Source organism: Coffea arabica, chromosome 5c (genome assembly GCF_036785885.1).
Source record: "Coffea arabica cultivar ET-39 chromosome 5c, Coffea Arabica ET-39 HiFi, whole genome shotgun sequence".
In the NCBI taxonomy this organism is placed as follows: Eukaryota; Viridiplantae; Streptophyta; class Magnoliopsida; order Gentianales; family Rubiaceae; genus Coffea; species Coffea arabica.
Window position 1 is genome coordinate 47,873,352 of NC_092319.1, and position 18,461 is coordinate 47,891,812.

General features: G+C 38.6%; 3 protein-coding genes across 4 annotated transcripts; 1 reads left to right on the forward strand and 2 right to left on the reverse strand.

Moving 5' to 3' along the window:
• Positions 1 to 174: 174 nt before the first annotated feature.
• Positions 175 to 8,363, reverse strand: LOC113690505 (putative aconitate hydratase, cytoplasmic). Its single transcript, XM_027208429.2, has 20 exons — positions 7,907 to 8,363; positions 7,159 to 7,263; positions 6,695 to 6,855; positions 6,518 to 6,610; positions 6,006 to 6,191; positions 5,593 to 5,754; positions 5,307 to 5,451; positions 5,082 to 5,224; positions 4,932 to 4,988; positions 4,761 to 4,840; positions 4,594 to 4,669; positions 4,054 to 4,239; positions 3,798 to 3,865; positions 3,582 to 3,700; positions 2,866 to 2,987; positions 2,437 to 2,535; positions 1,877 to 2,353; positions 1,488 to 1,586; positions 1,152 to 1,394; positions 175 to 719 (listed from the first exon to the last, which is right to left on the reverse strand). The coding sequence occupies exons 1-20, from the start codon at positions 8,247 to 8,249 to the stop codon at positions 654 to 656; spliced, it is 3,030 nt and encodes a 1,009-aa protein (XP_027064230.1). The 5' UTR covers positions 8,250 to 8,363; the 3' UTR covers positions 175 to 653.
• A 1,138-nt stretch (positions 8,364 to 9,501) lies between these two features.
• Positions 9,502 to 14,012, reverse strand: LOC113690506 (uncharacterized). Of its 2 annotated transcripts, XM_072051449.1 has the most exons (10): positions 13,594 to 14,012; positions 13,187 to 13,487; positions 12,460 to 12,516; positions 12,091 to 12,143; positions 11,757 to 11,808; positions 11,211 to 11,273; positions 11,075 to 11,134; positions 10,311 to 10,347; positions 10,080 to 10,142; positions 9,502 to 9,815 (listed from the first exon to the last, which is right to left on the reverse strand). In XM_072051449.1, exons 2-10 carry the CDS (start codon positions 13,296 to 13,298, stop codon positions 9,752 to 9,754), a joined length of 561 nt encoding a protein of 186 aa, XP_071907550.1. In that variant the 5' UTR covers positions 13,299 to 13,487; positions 13,594 to 14,012; the 3' UTR covers positions 9,502 to 9,751. The 2 variants fall into 2 exon arrangements, with proteins under 2 accessions (XP_071907550.1, XP_027064232.1); XM_027208431.2 differs by having other exon boundaries at positions 13,183 to 14,012.
• A 780-nt stretch (positions 14,013 to 14,792) lies between these two features.
• On the forward strand, positions 14,793 to 16,504 carry LOC113690507 (ATP synthase gamma chain, chloroplastic). Its single transcript, XM_027208432.2, has one exon. It carries the CDS (start codon positions 15,127 to 15,129, stop codon positions 16,270 to 16,272), a length of 1,146 nt encoding a protein of 381 aa, XP_027064233.1. The 5' UTR covers positions 14,793 to 15,126; the 3' UTR covers positions 16,273 to 16,504.
• The last annotated feature ends 1,957 nt before the right edge of the window (positions 16,505 to 18,461 follow it).

The window sequence follows — 18,461 nt, forward strand, 5'->3', positions numbered from 1 at the left end:
GCTTGACCTACAAAAATTTGTTTAACTCAATAAACAAAAAACGCATTATTTGACCGTCAACAAAATCTAAAGAGAGCGCATTGAAGCTTTAGAGCGTGCAGATATCCTTCACCGTTTGCAGGGCCTTATCTGCACCCAGTGGTCACTCTAGTAAAAGCACTAATATTTGGAAAATGCACGGTAAGTAGAGATGGATATTATTCGTCAAACGACAAAGGATAACCTTTATACACTTAACCACCTTTATCACACATTGACAACACGCCCTTAGTCAAGTGAGAGAAGCAAAACTGAGACGAGAAAAGATGGACAAATTGAAGACACGCATAACAGGAAAAGTTTAACAAACAAGCGCCGACCCCGTGATTAAATCCACCCCACAGTGGCATTTGTATCTACGCAAGTTTACCACTACCGCCTCCAAAAAAGACACGCTACAAATTACGCCACATGTTCCCACTTCACCAGGGCCAAATTAAAATGAGATGTAAATTTTCACTATTATCCGAGAGCTTTATTTCAAGGCAAGAAACAACTCCGTGCAATAAATCTCGATAGCTCATGAACTAAGAGAGGATTGTAGCTGTGCTGTAGTCCCTGCTGTCCCAGTTCTGCATAACTGGTCATCCTATGCTCGAGTGAAACTCAAGTTTTCACTTGGCCAAGTTTCGAATAACGTAGGGAAGGATTCCACCATGGTCGAAGTATGTCAGTTCTACCTGCAAACACAATCAAATAATGATTTCAGAAAACAATTTTTCATTGTTAGTTCTCAATCTCCCCAGAAAAAATAAAAACGTAAGAAATCTTTAATTTCTCTTAAACTTTTAACCTAACTCACACGGTCCACTTTCAATTTTTTTATTGGATCACCTCATCCATCACGAATTATATGTATTAAGATAGAATCACTAAAGAAATCCTATCAAGGAATTCTACTACTTTAAGTAGTGCTGCTCAATGACCATCAGCTACAACGAGAAATTATTGTTTAGCTGTGGCATTCTGAGAAAGGGTTCATCACCGGGATTTGGCCACTAACCACCCCGAAAGGGATGAAGGGAATAAAATAGTATCGACCCATGGCCACAAGTTTTCCTTGCAAATTGGCATCAAGTTAGACCTGACAGGGCTGAAACAGTTATACATACCTGTGTGTCAAAACGGACTACACATGTGAAAGACTTTCCATCATCAGTGGTGACTGTAATGTCTTGGCCAGGTCTTACATCGCTGACTTTCTTTGGAAGGTCTATACTGTAACGTTCATAACCTGTCAGGCCCAGCGTATCAGCATCCTCGCCAGGTTTGAAACAAAGTGGAATAATGCCCATCCCTACAAGATTACTGCGGTGTATTCTCTCAAAACTTTTGGCGATCACCGCTTTGACTCCCTAAATCAGAAGCAGAATATGGCAGGTGAAGCAAATAGGATGTGCTAAACAACCAAACCATCCAAAAATGTTTTGCAGACAATACCAACTTACCTGCAGCATTGGACCCTTAGCTGCCCAGTCTCGAGAACTGCCACTTCCATACTCTGTACCTGCCAGAATTATGGTGTCCTGACCAGCACTCTTGTACCTCTGAGAACAATTGCAGTGTTAGTTTAATTAATAAAGGTTAAAGATTGGATTAGAATGCTACCAATTAACATCCTAGTTGAGAGAACAGAAAATCAATCTTAAGCAGAGGGGGGAAAAAAAGCAAAGAGCAAGCTACAATGGAAGACTCGCCTATCTTTTCATTCTACCAGCATGAAGCGGCAGCTGGAGATACCCCCAGCCTTTATAATTCATGTATCCATGGACACAGAGAATCAAATTAACTCCACAGACTATCCAAGTCAATCAACACTGATCTAACTAAAACTCACCATTGCTGCATCATAAACATAGAGCTCCTCGCCTGTTGGGATGTGAATAGTCTTTGGAGCCTGTTTGTTTAAGAACTTATTCAGAAGTCTAATATTTGCAAAGGTTCCCCTTGCCATCACTTCATCATTGCCACGACGACTACCATAAGAATTGAAATCTCTACGGTCAACACCACGCTCCATCAAGTACTTCGCAGCTGGACTATCCTTATGGATGCTCCCTGCTGGAGAAATATGGTCAGTAGTGATACTGTCACCAAATTTCAGCAAGCAATACGCATCCTTGACTCCATGGGGACCAGGTGGATCCATGGTCATGTCCTTGAAATATGGAGGTTGATGGATATATGTTGAGTTGGGATCCCATTCATAAAGCTTTGATGAAGGAACAGACAGTTGATTCCAGAAGGCATTGCCTTGTGTAATAGCTTCATAAGTACTCTTAAACATTTCTGGGAGCACGCTAGACTGCACCACCTGTGATCTCAGCAAACAAAGTCAGATATGGTAAAAAATGTCAACTGAAAGTCAAACAACCAAGAAAATTACAAAGAAACTACCTCAGCAATTTCTTCGGTACTGGGCCAGATATCTTTGAAGTACACACTTTTTCCATCTTTTCCAATTCCAATTGGGTCCTTCTCAAAGTCAATGTCAACCTGGAAAGAATCAAAATGTTAAGGATCCTATCAAAATGCAAGGATTCCCATTGATATTGGCCCCAGCTGCACAATAAAAAAATCAAGCCCCTGGTTTCTCAACCATAAAAGTGAATAACCAATAGATCATCAGATACAAAAGTATTCAACACCATAATTAAAAAGGATGTAGACCACTATCATGGTTCGAGGGACTCTTGATTCCTTGAAAAACACACAATGCTTATAAAAAATTGGAGCATCTCAACTTCGGTGATCATTATATTGATAGCTACACAAATTCAGAGGAAGAAACCGGAACGTAAAGTTAAATAAAGTTATGCATAATACCGTGCCAGCAAGTGCATAAGCAACAACTAATGGAGGTGAAGCAAGATAATTAGCCCTTGTCAGCGGATGAACACGACCTTCAAAGTTGCGATTACCAGAAAGTACAGCAGCAGCAATGAGGTCTGCAAAGGATGTTAAAAAACATGAATGTACAGGAGCAATACTAGCAAACTTGCAATATCGCGTGTCACCCAAATTTTAAAAGCAATTTTACTGCTAAGGTTGCTGACATATCTAATATAGCGACCTAGCATCAGAAGCAAAATAGGTTAAAATCTTTATTTCTTGCTACTTTACTAGATAAAATGACATATTGGTCTACACTGGCCATAAACAAAAGAGAAAAAAAAATACTTCAATCGCATCCTCTTTCAAAATAAACGAACTTCACAAAAATTCTAAATAAAGAAAACACTCCTGTCTAGCAGAGCAGCCCATTTGCAACCATATCACCATATGCATTTAACTTTTCATTCAATTGCCTATGTGAAAATTGTAATAGGTCTCTAAGATCATTCAAAAGGCATCATTTAGCTTTCACATTCCCTTTTATACAAGACAAACTATAATAACACAGGCAACAGTAGCACGATATGTCTAAAAGTCAAGTGACTCCAAAGATATTCGGGCAATGTAAATGAAAGCTAGAGGAAAGCCTTGCACAGCTCTGAATTTATGTAAATATGGGATAGTAACATTATAAACAACTTTAATACCATGTTCTGTGATTGCTGAAGCTACTGATTCTTGCAGATCCCCAGAATTTCCAATGCATGTCGTGCATCCATAGCCAACAATGTGAAATCCTTGCTGGTTCAAATATTTTTGCAGGCCACTAGAACAAGAATAAGAAGTTTAGTTGCTAATTTAAAACAGTACACTGGGCGAGTAAGGAGTAACTCTTAGATGAATTTGCATCAAAACATAAGTACCTCTGGAGCAAATATTTTGTCACAACTCCAGAGCCTGGGGCAAGACTAGTTTTTATCCATGGCTTTACCTACCCAACAGCCAAGAAAAGAAATTAGTCAAAAACCACTTTCAAGTATGACTACAATATGCAGAGAGTCAAGTGATTAAAGAGACTCTGCACAAAGCAAGGCAAAGGGGTAAAGCAAAAGGTAAAAATCATAAAGCACTGTAACTTCAAACTGTGGTACATGCATGACCTGAGAAACTAATACTAACCTCCAACCCCAACTCACAGGCCTTCTTTGCAACAAGACCAGCTCCAAGCATGACACTCGGATTGGATGTGTTTGTACAGCTTGTGATAGCAGCTATAACAACACTACCATGTTTAAGTTCAGCAGGCTGGCCACTGAATGAGAACTTGGCAACCTTACTTTGTTCTTCCTTTGGCACTCCAAACCCCTGGCAAGTGACAGATTCAGGTAGTTCACTAGCTTAACATCTGATCAACAAAAGCAGAACTGTTTCCTACATTTCACCCATGCAGTATAATCTCACTAATCTTATTAATTTGACATCATTTGCATGGTCAGCCACACAAACAAAAACTTGTCAGATTATGGCCAGGCAACTAAAGATCCCTATCCAACCAAGAGTAGGGAAGAAAAGGGGAATCATGTAAACAAAAAACTAGAATTAGAGTTTCACTCCTTTCAATCTTTTTTTCATGCTTCACGGATGCGACCAGGTGTTAGAAGTAGAAAAGGAACAGTAGAAAATAACATTAAAAACAAACAGCAAAAATTTTTATCGCACCTTAAACCCAATTTTGTTATCAAGACATGAATGCCAATCATCCTTCATTTGTCTTAGAGGAACTCGGTCATGTGGTCTAAAACAAAGATACCGATCTCATCAATATAAACAAAAAGAAAAACCATAACCAAACCATAAATTTCCCTGAACAGCTCTAGAACAACTACCTTTTCGGTCCAGAAACACAAGGTTCAACACCAGCAAGGTCCAATTCCAGATAAGATGAATACACTCTCTCCTGTTGAGGCTGGCCAAAGTTGAACACACCAAGCAAAATCAGATTTTATGCTTTGATCCACTTATATCACCTTAAAATGTATGAAACTGAGAGATTCTACCTCGCTGTAGTCAACAAACATCTTGTTTGAGCGCAAATATCCTTCTATCATTGCCACCTAAAATAATTTGAAGCAAAAAGCCACCAGAAAGCATCTAAATTTATCTTGTTGAAACCACAAAAATGAATAGACTGAGATCACAGAACTTACTGTTTCATCACTTCTCCCAGTTAATTTAAGGTATTGTAATGTGACATGATCCACAGGGAAGAAACCCATGGTTGCTCCATACTCAGGTGACATATTTGCAATAGTTGCCCTATCGGCCAACGATAATTCAGCCATACCAGAACCTAAACACCCATATTCTGTTAGTACTAAACTGTAAACATATAACATGAACAACCCAAGAAATACTTGAAGAGGTATATTTACCATAAAACTCGACAAACTTGCCAACAACACCATGCTTTCTCAACATTTGGGTCACTGTTAAAACCAAATCAGTAGCTGTGACACCATTGCGCAACTTTCCGGACAATTTAAATCCAACAACACCAGGTAAAACCATGCTCATTGGCTGTCAGATTTATAAGAAATCAAAGTCCTGTGTCATGCCTTATTCAACAAACAAGTTCAGACATTCCTAGTTTGTCAAAACAACTAAATCTAACTTGACAACTCCAGTAAAAGATGATAGAACAAAAGGAGATCCAACTACCTGCCCAAGCATAGCAGCCTCAGCTTCAATTCCTCCAACACCCCAACCAGCAACTCCTAGTCCATCAATCATTGTTGTATGAGAATCAGTTCCAACAACACTATCAGGATAAAGAATGCCATCAGTGTTGAAGACAACCCGTCCAAGGTACTCCAAGTTAACCTGAAATATTGCCATAAGAGAAGCAAGTGTGTGGTCAAGTTTTCATGAACATGTTAACAACGTAAGGAGCAAAATTAAAAGCTAAACTATTGTACAAGTTCCCCAAAACTATTTCAGCCTAAGTAACAATTCAAATATCTATTAACTTTATGCCCCATTATCATTAATAAACAAAAAAGTCGCGTGAAAAACCTTCACACCAACTCCAGATAGAGTTGAACAACATTTTATAATCTATGTCAGACTTTTACCTGGTGGACAATGCCAGAACCAGGAGGAACAACAAGCATGTTATGGAAGGCAGTGGATCCCCACTTAAGGAAGGCAAACCTCTCATTGTTCCTCTTGAATTCAAGGTCCATGTTTGCCTGCACTGCATTCTCATGTCTTGCAACATCAACTTGAACTGAATGATCAATAACAAGGTCCACAGGTACCTGTAGAATATATCTCATCTTAGACCTGATGACAAGGAATAACAGGATAGCAATACTTTTTTGTTATCTGAAAAGTCAGGCTGCAATATGCAACTATGAAGCGAAGTAAACAACAAATAAACAAAGACACCCAAACACAACCACCCACCCACTGTCATAACACACATATTACAGCGGAACAAGTGGCCATTGAAGTCAAAAATGGAACTTAAGGAAGGACGGCTGAAGAAAGAATACCACAGAGTACAGGTTAAAGGATAGCTTAGAACATTCAAGCTAGAGGGTGACAAATCCCAGTAACACAGGGAAAAAGAATAAATATGTACCAAGGGATTGATCTTCTCTGGGTCACTGCCAAGACTCTTTATGGCATCTCGCATGGAAGCAAGATCCACCACAGCTGGAACACCAGTAAAATCCTGAAGCAAAAAGAGAAAAAAATAGTGTTCCAAAAGTTTACTGCATATATTTTCTGATTAAGTTACTAAACTCATGCCTCTAACCTGCAACAAAACTCGGGCTGGCTTGAAGGGAATTTCAACTAGCTTTGGTGAAGTATTTTGCCAATCAATGATCTTCTCAACATCATTCTTGGTGACTTGGAAGTTGTCACAATTACGTATAGCAGATTCCAAGAGTATCCTAATGGAATATGGAAGCTTATCTGTATCCAAATAAGGTTTTACATTGTTAAGGAAAATGAGAGCCTTTTCTCCTCAAAACAAGAAACCTTAAATATTGTACTAATGAAAATTTACTAATGACCTTAGTCAATTAGCGAAAAAATCCCACTAGGTATATCAGGTTGAAATATGACAACTTTGTTTACAAATAGGCCAGGAGACCAGAGATACCTAAGGGAAGAGAAGAATAATAATGCCAGAATAAAACAAATAAATTTCTACCGGAAAAGACAAGCCAAGATACCCTGATAACACATGAGAATAGTACGACTAGGAGCACATACCAATTCTGGGATCATTTAAAGCAGGAAGGCTATAGAACTTTCCAAAGTCACCACCTCCAGGCTTGGGTAGACTGGTCAATATTCCCTTATAAGGATGTTCAGGAGCTGGAACATAAATCAATAAAACAATCACCACAAAGTTAAGTTCAACAGGCTAAATTGTGGCAATGTTATTCAAGTAAGCTTAATTAGGCAATTGAGGTAAATAAAGGTGAAACCACGCAGTTGTCATTGTCATCCCAAGATAATAAGACTTGAAGGGGAGAGAGAAAAATGAAACAGGAGCAAATAACTGCAAAAAGCTAATATCCTATACTAAGGCAGCAACAATTACAGCACTTCATTTTAAAACAATAAGAGAACAAAACCTTTTTTTTCAAAGACAAATCAAATGTAGGTACACAAACGTACATTTCAAGCTGGTTCACTTCAGCATGTAAGTTTGACGAGGAAAAACAGTTCTGCATAAAGTAAAGCCTTTTTTTTTCCAAAGAGTATCAGAATGCAACCCAATAAACCAACTTTTACAAGTAAAACTCCAACTTTTCACACGAATGGCAAATTCGACTAGATGGATAACAATTCATCCAACCCGAAATGAATAGCAGACATCAATTAAGCACGAAATAAACTCATGATCAAGCAAACCACACAAAAAACCTTTCCACATGAGGAACCGAAGAAATACATTAGAATCAAGCTAAATTGAAATTGAGTTAATAACTCGAGAAATTTGATTGAATTATACCCATAGTTGCGATCTTTCGCTCGAAGCGTTCGATGACAGGAGCAGCAGTTCTGATCTGAGCTCTAAGACTGACAGGCGATCTCCAGTCAACGCCGTGACTCCACCGAGGAACAGAGCAACGAAGCGATCGAACCGCCGACGAAGGTTTAAAAGACCGACAAGCGATAAACGACGACGGTTTGGATACCGAAGGAGAAACGAAGCTTCTGGAAACAGAAGACAAAATAGAAGATGGTGATGATGATGAAATTGTAGATGCAAAACGAACCCTAGCAGCTCTCAAGATTGCAGCAGAAGCAGATTTGGACACTGACGATGAAGGTGAGCATGTGGGTACATACATGACGGGAGAGCACCCGGTTTGTCAGAGGTGTCAGTGAACCCTAAATAGAAAAATCAAAATGGGGGAATATAACTTCAGGTTTTTCTCACTCTTTTTTTTTTTTTTTTTTTTGCGTTCATTTATAGATACAAATTTTTGTATGTATAGGCTCGTTGAAGGAGGATCGAAAGACTGTTCACTTCGCTTGGCTGCTTCTGCGTGGAAATGGATATCCGGATAGAAAATGGAAGGGTTTTGATAAGGTGCTGCAGCACTGTGGTTTTGGAATGCAATTGGTAATCACGGACCATAGGATGAAGCGGTGGTGGGATAAGACACGGTGTGGATGAATTTAGGTGGTGTTCCCCGTGAAAAGGGGGAAAAAAATGGAAAAAAGTACGCCTTCTTATTTTAAGTTGTTTATACTTTATAGAGTAATTTGTAGATGCTATGACTAATTATTACACACCCTAGGTGTGTGATTGTTTTTAAAAAAATGTATGATTTATTTTTCACGCGAAGTACATATTATGATAGACATCATGGGTTTACTGAAAAATTTATAATTATTACTTTTGCTTTGGAGGATATTATTGTATTTAAATTAAAACCGTGTTGAAAGAAAAAAAAAAAAGAAAAGCGAGTGAATAGTTTTAAAAACTATCGTTAATGGGATAATTTTTGATATACCACAAAGTTACCTAAATTATTTACAAGTTCTCTTTCGTAATATATATACACACACACATATATATATATATTCATCATTCTATGTGTGTGTGTATAGACGCACATACATACATATACATATAGAATGATGATTATTATATATATAGTAAGATATTAATGATCATTTCCATTTCTTTATATTTGAGTGGATGTGAATTTATGTGTATTTTTTTAGTGTAATTAATTCTACCCAAACTTTATTCATTGATATGCTTAATCACATGCACTTACAATCTATGTTTGCAGTGCACCACGTTTTCTATAGGCTACTTCTTCAAATGCATATGACCTCACACTAAATCAAAATTAGGTTAGCCTCCATAGTTAAAAAGAGAAATTTATTATGAATTAACATGATTATTTGATCATTAACTGTTGTGTTAAAAGAAAAAGTATTGGTCAAAGCAAAACATTCGCAACTAATTTAGGCTGGGCGTGTTTGGATAGCCTTTTATTTCTCAAAAAAACATTTACTTATATCGCAATCATATTTTTCAACGCGCACTATTTTATCTAATCAATCACCTTTTTATCTCATCTCACGTGTAAAAATGACTTGGTCTACTGCATTGATCAGGCTGATTCATTTCTACTGTAGCAAATGACTTGCACTACTGTAAAAGGGCAAATACACATTCAGCCTCCCAGTTAACTAGAGAGCTCAGAAGATTCAAGTACTTGTCCATGTAATTGTAAGGGTCAACATTTTGGCGTTAAAACCCCCTTGGAAATAATTGGAAAAAGACGGTCTTTGAGGAGCAAAAATCACCAAATGACCAGCATATGGTATCACGTCATGTTGGAGGTTGCCATGTCCCTGGTCTGAACGATTCACCTGTTCCCGTAGGCTCGGAAGAACTGAAACAAAAGTTTGTGGAGTCAAAACATTTTTCAGCATAGATGATGATTATGCTATTTCACATGAAATCAGTGAAATAGATCATCTCCAGTTTCAAACAATAACACGTCACTCATATGGACTTTTTTTTGCTCACAACTTTTGAGCTGCACACTCGTAAAAGTTGGTCCACTGATGTCGAGTAGCCAAAATCTTGGGGCAGGCACACGCGAAATGAAATGGAGGAGTAGAGACGCACGGACTGAATGAACCAAGAAACTTACTCTTCTTGTTTTTGTCGAACTTCATATGGTGGTTGCTTCTCTGACTCAGTTGCTTTGGAGGTCCTGTGACCACACAAAGGCATGCCAAAAGGGAAATTTCAGGATCAGATGTACATCCATGCAACGGTAATTGACACTAAACAAATAAAGAAGAAAGATAGACTTGTTGCGGGTTTAATTTCAATTCACTTGGACCACATCATTAACAGGTGCATATACGATCTGACTGACCTCCCTGATGCATCAAGTGCTTCCCCACGTCCATCACCTTCAAGAATAAAATAACACGGGGAAAAAGTAAGAGACATGGCACATTCTAATGAAAAGAAAGGGAGAAATTAGTAGACGAGTAAGGTCGGAGGATGGAAGCTATCATGCTCGATAAATAGACAAATGCAGAACCAGATTACAGAATTGTTCATTCTCTGCATCCTCTCTTCTCTCAAGACAGTGGTTCTTTAGTAAGTATATGAAGAAACATGTACATCTAACTCTCGCAGTTTCCAAATTTTACATGGAGGGCACAGGGTTATGCAAGGAGTAAAAGGACTGTAGGCATAGAAGCTAACTAATACTGGAAAAGATGCAAGATGGAAGTGATAGCAGACAGCAGAGTTTAGACACTGGGAAGTAGTTCCAGAAAGTTTATCTTCCTACAGCTGGCTTAAAATGTCTGTCAAGCAAAAGCTTTTGTCCATTTATTGGATGGAAAGTTCAACTTAAGAAACGAAAGTTCAGGGACTTAATTTCCAAATCCAAAGAAGAAGGCTTAGGATGGCACGTATCTTGAACTCCAAAGCCGACTAGTGAATTTTGCATTCTGCCCAATATATTAATAGTTTAAACTTTGCATTATCCATGCAGAATTATCCCCTCAGCTGTGGGCTAATGTATTGGTCATTACAAGTATAAGAAAGCAAGTTCATAACAGCGCCTAATGTTATAAAAAGGACAACCAATTTAACAATTAAAATGGTAAAACAATAGTTGGCTACCTTCTGAAGTAACTGGGAGCTGCCGGATAAAACTCTTCAAGTCTGGCCCTACAACTTTACCTATACCAAAGATAGCCTTCTGTGAGTTTAGTACAATAACACCATGTGAAAGTATACAAGAAAATGCGTGGCTTACCAGTCTTAGCAGCTTCTTGACTAAGACCTTTGGCCCCCCTTTCCTCCTCTTCTTTCTTGAGAACTTAGTGCAGTAAAATATTTGTTAAGCACTTGTTTTGGTGAAAAACTATATCACAACAACTTCAATTTTTTGAAATCTAATTAAGAAGATTAAGCTCATCATAAAAACCTGGAGATGCTGATTTTTTGAATCTAGGAACAATAGTTCAAAATTATGCAACCAAAGACTTCAATCAGTGGAGGACAACACATTTTATATTCTTTTATGGACAAATGCAAGCTTGTTATTCCATGAAAACCCTGCAGCACTGACCATTTAGCGTTCTGCCATAACTTACTAAGATGTGAAAAGAATCACCTCACATTAGACTGTTCCGGGAAACATGAAAATATATAGCATGAGCTATTACTCATGGTTGATTGAGAAGCTCTTTTCTCAGATTCTATCACATGCCAAAGTTTCAGATACAAGGTTATGGGAAGTCAAATCCAGAAAAGATAAGCACTGATGGAAGTTGAAAGAGATTACACAAATTATACTTACGAGCAACATTGAGTCTAACACGTTCCCGTCTAGCCTCAAGCTCAGCCATTTCCTGACAACCAAATTAATAATCAACTAAATGTTTCTGTTCTCTTTCAACTTCTTAGTACATGATGTATGGAGAACTTCTAGAATATCCCCTGAAGATAAAAACAAAGACAGCGGTATATTGTCCACATAGAACATAAAAAATTTCTAATAGAAGAAGAGACTTTCCTACCCTATTCACCTATTGACAATCGAAAGGATGGGAACAGCACTTTCAGAAGAGAAGTGACCTTCAGCTTGCTTAGCATCATATGAAACAAAAGACAGACAAGGTTGCTTAATTTACCTCAGGCGTAGGAGCTATCTTTCGCTGTCCATTCAGCCAACATATCCATTCGACTACAATGGTTTAAGCATAAAATTACTGATTATGAGAACAAAATGTGGAGAAGCAAGGTGCTTGTGATCATAAAATTGAACAACTTCACCAACTTAAAGTAGGAAAATCAAGGATTCAGGTTTATAAGTGGGTATGGAAAAGCAGAAGCATTTTCCCTCAATAAAGAATTCCTCAAATTTAGCATGTCATTGTAGATAATTAACACATTAAACAACAAGTTCCATTCACCCCGATAATTTTAAAATTAATCCAAGAAAAGAAGCCACACAATAAAGGGAAAGTAACAAGAACAATGCTCTGTCCGAAGAGATATACCTGGAACTGAAGTTGGTTCCTGCTCTCCTTTGAATACCACCCATCGTTTCTCTTTCACTGATGCAGTCACATACGTAAGACATAAGGCCAAGCACATTTACAATTTCAATTTGCAAAAAAGCTGAAGAAACGGCATTGCAGCTACATAATATTAACAGAGAGCCAACAGACTTCCTCAAGCTAGTAGTTTATCTCATTAAACTATCTACACGTTCCGCCAGATCATGCAGTACAATAATCTGATGATAGCAGTTTCCAATAACTAAATGAGTGTGGGAAAAGAAGTACTAGCACCATGATATTAAGCTTCACTAAAACTCAAAGTTCCCATCTTTGTAGGCCTTAACTGCCAGGATATCTTTTGGCCTAAAATGGCGACTAAAATAATTGGACAAACACCTGACGAAAATCAAACTTTTCTGCGTCCTATATCACACCTTGACCAGTTTCATTTCATCTATACTTTAGTTCAGCTTTTAAATCACAAGTTCTTCAAGCAGCATTTCAATAAATAAAAAAAAAAATAAAGGAATCAGCAAGAATGTGTGCAAATTCCTCCCAAAGTTCCCAATTCATACATCGAAATTCACAAAGTTCCAAACTTATTAATACATGTCCAAATACCAGATGCTTTATGCCCATTCATTTAATAAAATTATATATATTGCCAAACTAGCACAAAGTGCGAGAGAGGAAAAAAAAAAGGAAGAAGAAAGGACCCACTTACTGACACCATCAATTTCTTCCATTCGAGTAAAGTATCGATTCCCAGCTTTGTCCATTCCCGCCATAGTCTGATTTCTGAATAATCCCACAATTTTTGCCCAAAATCTCGACATCCTTTTTCTTTTTCGATATTAATCAGCAGTAATCAGGAAATAAATGGTTCTTCAACAGCTTCTTCTTCTTCTGGACTCTCAACCATAAGCTTCTGTTTTCCTTCCTGAAACCTCAAGAAAGGAGTTCGAACCCAGGTGGCTTCAAGTCTTGAATATTGTGTACCACATAAGACAGTGTTTGGAAACAACCTGAAACGTTAACTTCTGCGTTAACTATTGTAATCAGCACTTTTCATGCTGCTCCATTCCCTATTCCTATGGATCAAAATCACTTGATTCAACGTAAACAAATCACCCGAAGTATGTTCTCTTGCTCTTCGAACTCCATAATTACAAAATAATCAAGAACAGATGTCTATTGGTCCCAGTATTGGGCAGAGTCTGGGTTGGGTTTGTTTTCTCAGGTATCGCTGGTATCTGCCAAACAGTTCCATAGCTGGAATCCCACATCGGAATAACAGAAGAGTCTGGACTTCTTCAAATCATCAGAGAATGAGCAAGCTGCCCGCCGAGCCTCGTAGCGCGGGCTTGTAACTCAAGCGGGGGCATTAGAGTGATGGAACATTGGTCCGACTTAGAGGGTAGGGTTGAGAGCGCTACTTACTAGCCTGCCCACTCCAAGCGGAGAGCTGGGCCGCGTAATCTTGGCGAAGGCTGATGTTTCACGGTCCCTAAAGAGATGGACACTGCGCGAGGCTGGCTTAACAGAGCAGCGAAAACCACCCGCTCCTTGCAGTGGAGGGACTACAGGCTGGTGCGCTCCTGGCCCCATCATTGCCCAATGGGCGGCCCAAATTGGACCATCACTCTTTTAATCATCCAATTTTTCCTTTTAAATATTTTTTCTAGATAAAGGGAGGGGGGAATTTATGCAGCAATTTTTCGTTTTAAAATATGTCTTCCAGATAAAGGGCGAGAGGGGATTTATGTGGCAGCAAAAAAGAAAAGAAATCTAAATCTAGATCCTCTTATTGAGAAAAGGGCAAAAGAATGACGCCTTTCAACAGTTTGTTTCAATCTTTCATCCAGATGAAGAGAGGGGTAGGATTTATGCCACAGGAAAAAAATAAATTTGAATTTAGGTCCTCTAAATTCTAAGGGCAGCTAATTTTCTAATTATTAAAAAAATTAAAAAATGTCTTTCAACTGCCTGTTTTTTTTCCTGCAACGATAACATTCCTATAAGCTAATCATTTTCATAGTCTTTTAATTACTAATTTCAATCCATTTTTCATTTTACAGGTGTTTGAATTGAGTAACTATCTAGAAATTTGTTCTTCTTTTGGTGATATGATTGTGCATACAAAATAGAAAGTGTGATCTAAAACCATATCTAGAAAATAGTAACAAAACATTTTTTAAAAGTAATCAATTATCCGAACATAGGAGATGAATTTCTACAGAAGGCTTTCCCAGCAAATGTTGCACACGTGACTCAAACGATGCAAATATTAGTCAATTGTTAAAATTTTGGAAATTTGGACAAACATTAGGCCCACGATTGAAAAGTTTAGGCCCAATTTGTGCTTAGACCAATTTCAATCCTCTGTCACAGTCTCACTACATCTTCCACGGTTTCACCTGAACTGTTAAAAGAAGATCTAAAACCAATTTGATAGCCGCTGGCCGGAATTTCATCTCCGGCAGGCGTTCAACTATTTCACTATTTGGATCTTCTTTTACCATGCTCTCTCCCAAGCAAAACAGTTCAAAATCCAACTTCGAATTCCAAATATCTCCAAAATCCCCAAAAGCTCGATCTTTCTAATCTTAAACCCTCGATTTCTTTTGCTGCATCTTGTTGTATGAAACCTGTAACGTGCAAACTATGATGTCTTGCTCCAACATGTCAACAACGGTCTCCTTAAAACCTTCAATTTGTGACCCCTTTTCAATTTCTTCCCTATCTCAGCTCAACCCCCATCGCATATTAAATTATCAAACAATTACAGATACAAAAAGGTTTGATTTTTATCATATTTCGAGAGCGCCCCTTATTCAAAATGGCCTCCGTGAGCTCAGGGAGCGGATGGAAACGGTAAAAAACACCCAAAAAGTGACAGAAGCAATGATGCTAGTTGCAGCTGCAAAAGTGCGGAGAGCCCAAGAAGCAGTAATCAATAGCAGACCATTTACAGAGGCCCTTGTTGAAGTCTTGTACGATATCAATGAGCAGCTTCAGTTGGATGATATAGATGTTCCTTTAACAAATATTAGGCCAGTCAAGAAAGTTGCTCTCGTTGTGATGACTGGAGATAGAGGTCTTTGTGGGGGTTTCAATAATGTTATGCTGAAAAAGGCTGAGGCCCGGATTAAGGAGTTGAGGAATCTTGGATTGGATTATTATTTGATTAGTGTTGGAAAAAAGGGCAATGCTTACTTTCATAGAAGGGATGGTTTGTTTGTGGGTAGATTTGTCGAGAGTGGGGGATTTCCTACTTCTAAAGAAGCTCAAGTGATTGCTGATGACGTTTTTTCTCTGTTTGTTAGTGAAGAAGTTGATAAAGTTGAGCTACTGTATACCAAATTTGTGTCATTGATAAAGTCTGATCCAGTAATCCATACTTTGCTTCCACTGTCTGCTAAAGGAGAGGTTTATGATGTGAATGGCAAATGTGTTGATGTAGGCAAAGATGAGTTTTTCCGATTGACAACAAAAGAAGGGAGATTGACTGTGGAGAGGGATCGCCCGATTGGAAAAAAGAGGGAATTTTTGCCTAATTTGGAGTTTGAGCAAGACCCTGCTCAGATTCTTGATGCATTGATGCCACTTTATTTAAATAGTCAGATTCTGAGGGCATTGCAGGAGTCATTTGCTAGTGAGCTAGCTGCAAGGATGAATGCAATGAGCAATGCCACTGAGAATGCGCTGGAGTTGAAGAAGAACCTTTCCATTACTTATAACAGGGAAAGGCAAGCTAAGATCACAGGGGAGATATTGGAAATTGTTGCTGGAGCAGAGGCACTTATTTAGTTTGTTTCGGTTTGGGCTATGCAATCTTTCATTGTATGATCTCTTCTATGCTTCTATCCCAAGCCTCTCAATTCCAAAACCTTTGAATCCGTTCAATATGCTTTTTTGGGCTTTGCAATTCTCAGGAATAGGACTGTACCTTCTAGATTCAGTGTCTATACTCTCTTGCTCAAGTTTGGCATATGAGTTGTGACACTACCATTCCGGCTTGAAATGAGATTATAGTTAGCCATGAGGTATTCTATTTTTGAATTTTAGAATGCCAGACAATATCGACTTAAGACGCTTTTTCTAAAAAAAAAAAAAATTACAAGTGATGGGGTTATTTGGTATTTACGGTTACTTGTGGAAGTCGAAATAAAAACATGGCTACGGATTTAATTCCTTTTATTTCACTACTTTATTCGGCGGGGATGTGGTGGACCGCTTTCTAACAGCAATCAATCGATTAAGGACCATGTTTTTTAATGTGCTACAGGCGGGGTAGGACAGAGGGTTGCCAAATTAAATCCATTTTTAGATGTAATTTGCCGTGTAAAAGGAGCAGAACCCCAAATTCATTGAGGAAGAAGTCCTAAAGGAGCAGAACTCTGCTCCAAATCCATTTCCTTATTGGAAGAAGCCCTAAAGGGAGCAGGACTTGGTCGTGGTCATGGACCCTATATAAAGGACAGGACCTACATCGTTTTCACTACAGCACAGAGAGAGAAACACTGCTAGTCTAGAATTGAACATGGCGGAGGTAGTAAAAAGCAGACCAATCCGCCATTGTCCACCCCCTCCGAGTCTATACCCTTGGCTTGTTTTCTTTCATGGCAAAAATTATGGAAAATCAAACCTTTTATTGCATGTCTCAGCCCAATACTAAATACGTTAGATCAATTCCTGAGTTGCAGAACAAGAGATTTTGGCTGTCATCCCACCGCTGGTTAGTTTTGTCGAAAAAACTCAGTTTCATCTTTGGAATCTAAAAATCTTTGGAATCAATTTATCTCCCTCCTTTGGAGTTTGGACCTGCAACCTAGACTACGTGTGGAAGGTATCCTATTAACATCGTCTCCTGCAAATCCCGGAAGCATTCTATTGTTATTTTTGGCTAATCCTCAGAGCATTACGTTCTGTTGCATCAAAGACCAAAGGTGGACTATAAGAAGCTGCAGCAAAGAAGAGATCAAGATTATAAGCGGGACCGACGATGGTTGGCATCATTTTTGTTTGCCAATTGTCTGCAATGGTAGAATATATGCTACTACCTGTTGCAGACGTGGTCTGGCAGAGATTGAGATTGTCAAACAAAGGCTTGTTATAAGATCTCTTCACTGTCAGCTACCTCTTTTTCAATCCGTATGTGATCACGTAAAAATGTACTTGGTGGAATCCGATGGGGATCTCTTTGCGATAAATTTTGAGATACACTCCAGGGAAGCAATGAATATATTGATGTTTTCAAATTGGATTTCCCAACTAGGAAATGGAACAGAGTGGACAGCTGCCCGGATAGAGCTTTTTTCTTGAGCAATGATGAAGCAATCTCATGCCGAATTATGATAACTGATATAGAACGAATGGGAAGTCGGGTTTACTTCACACGTTACCAAGACAAGTCCCTATACTCCTACCACATTGAAGATAAAACTATCTCAATGTCTTCACCTTGTCCAGATCTGTCGACACCCTGGAGCACACCAATTTGGGTGTTGCCTGACCCTGAGGGGACCGAGTACCATCATCATCCAGGCGTAGATCAAAAAGAGGATGGAAAGGAGGATATACAAGTCGGAGCAAATGGACATTGTGAAACTCAGGAGAAACTTGAGGAAGCAAATAGAACAAGTTTGAACGGGAGGATCAGAAAATGGATCAGACAATGGACGAGGAAGAGGAAGGAAGCTCAGACAATGGATGAGGAAGGAATGGGAGTGCGAGTTGAACCACACTTGGAGAGAAGGAAGTGGGTGTTGTGCGGATAGCCTGGCAGGCCACCTGATGTTGTTAAGAAGTGCTTAAATGATGATGCAAGGGGAGTTTGAATGATCTTGGTGGTGATTTAAGTATTGGCCAACTATAAATGTTGGCCAAGGGCCAAAATAACCCAAGTAAATCGTACTAAAACTGTACATTAGCATTGTGACAAGTAATAATGCAAATTCAAATATTCAATCTCCTTTGGCCATTTCAACATCTAAATT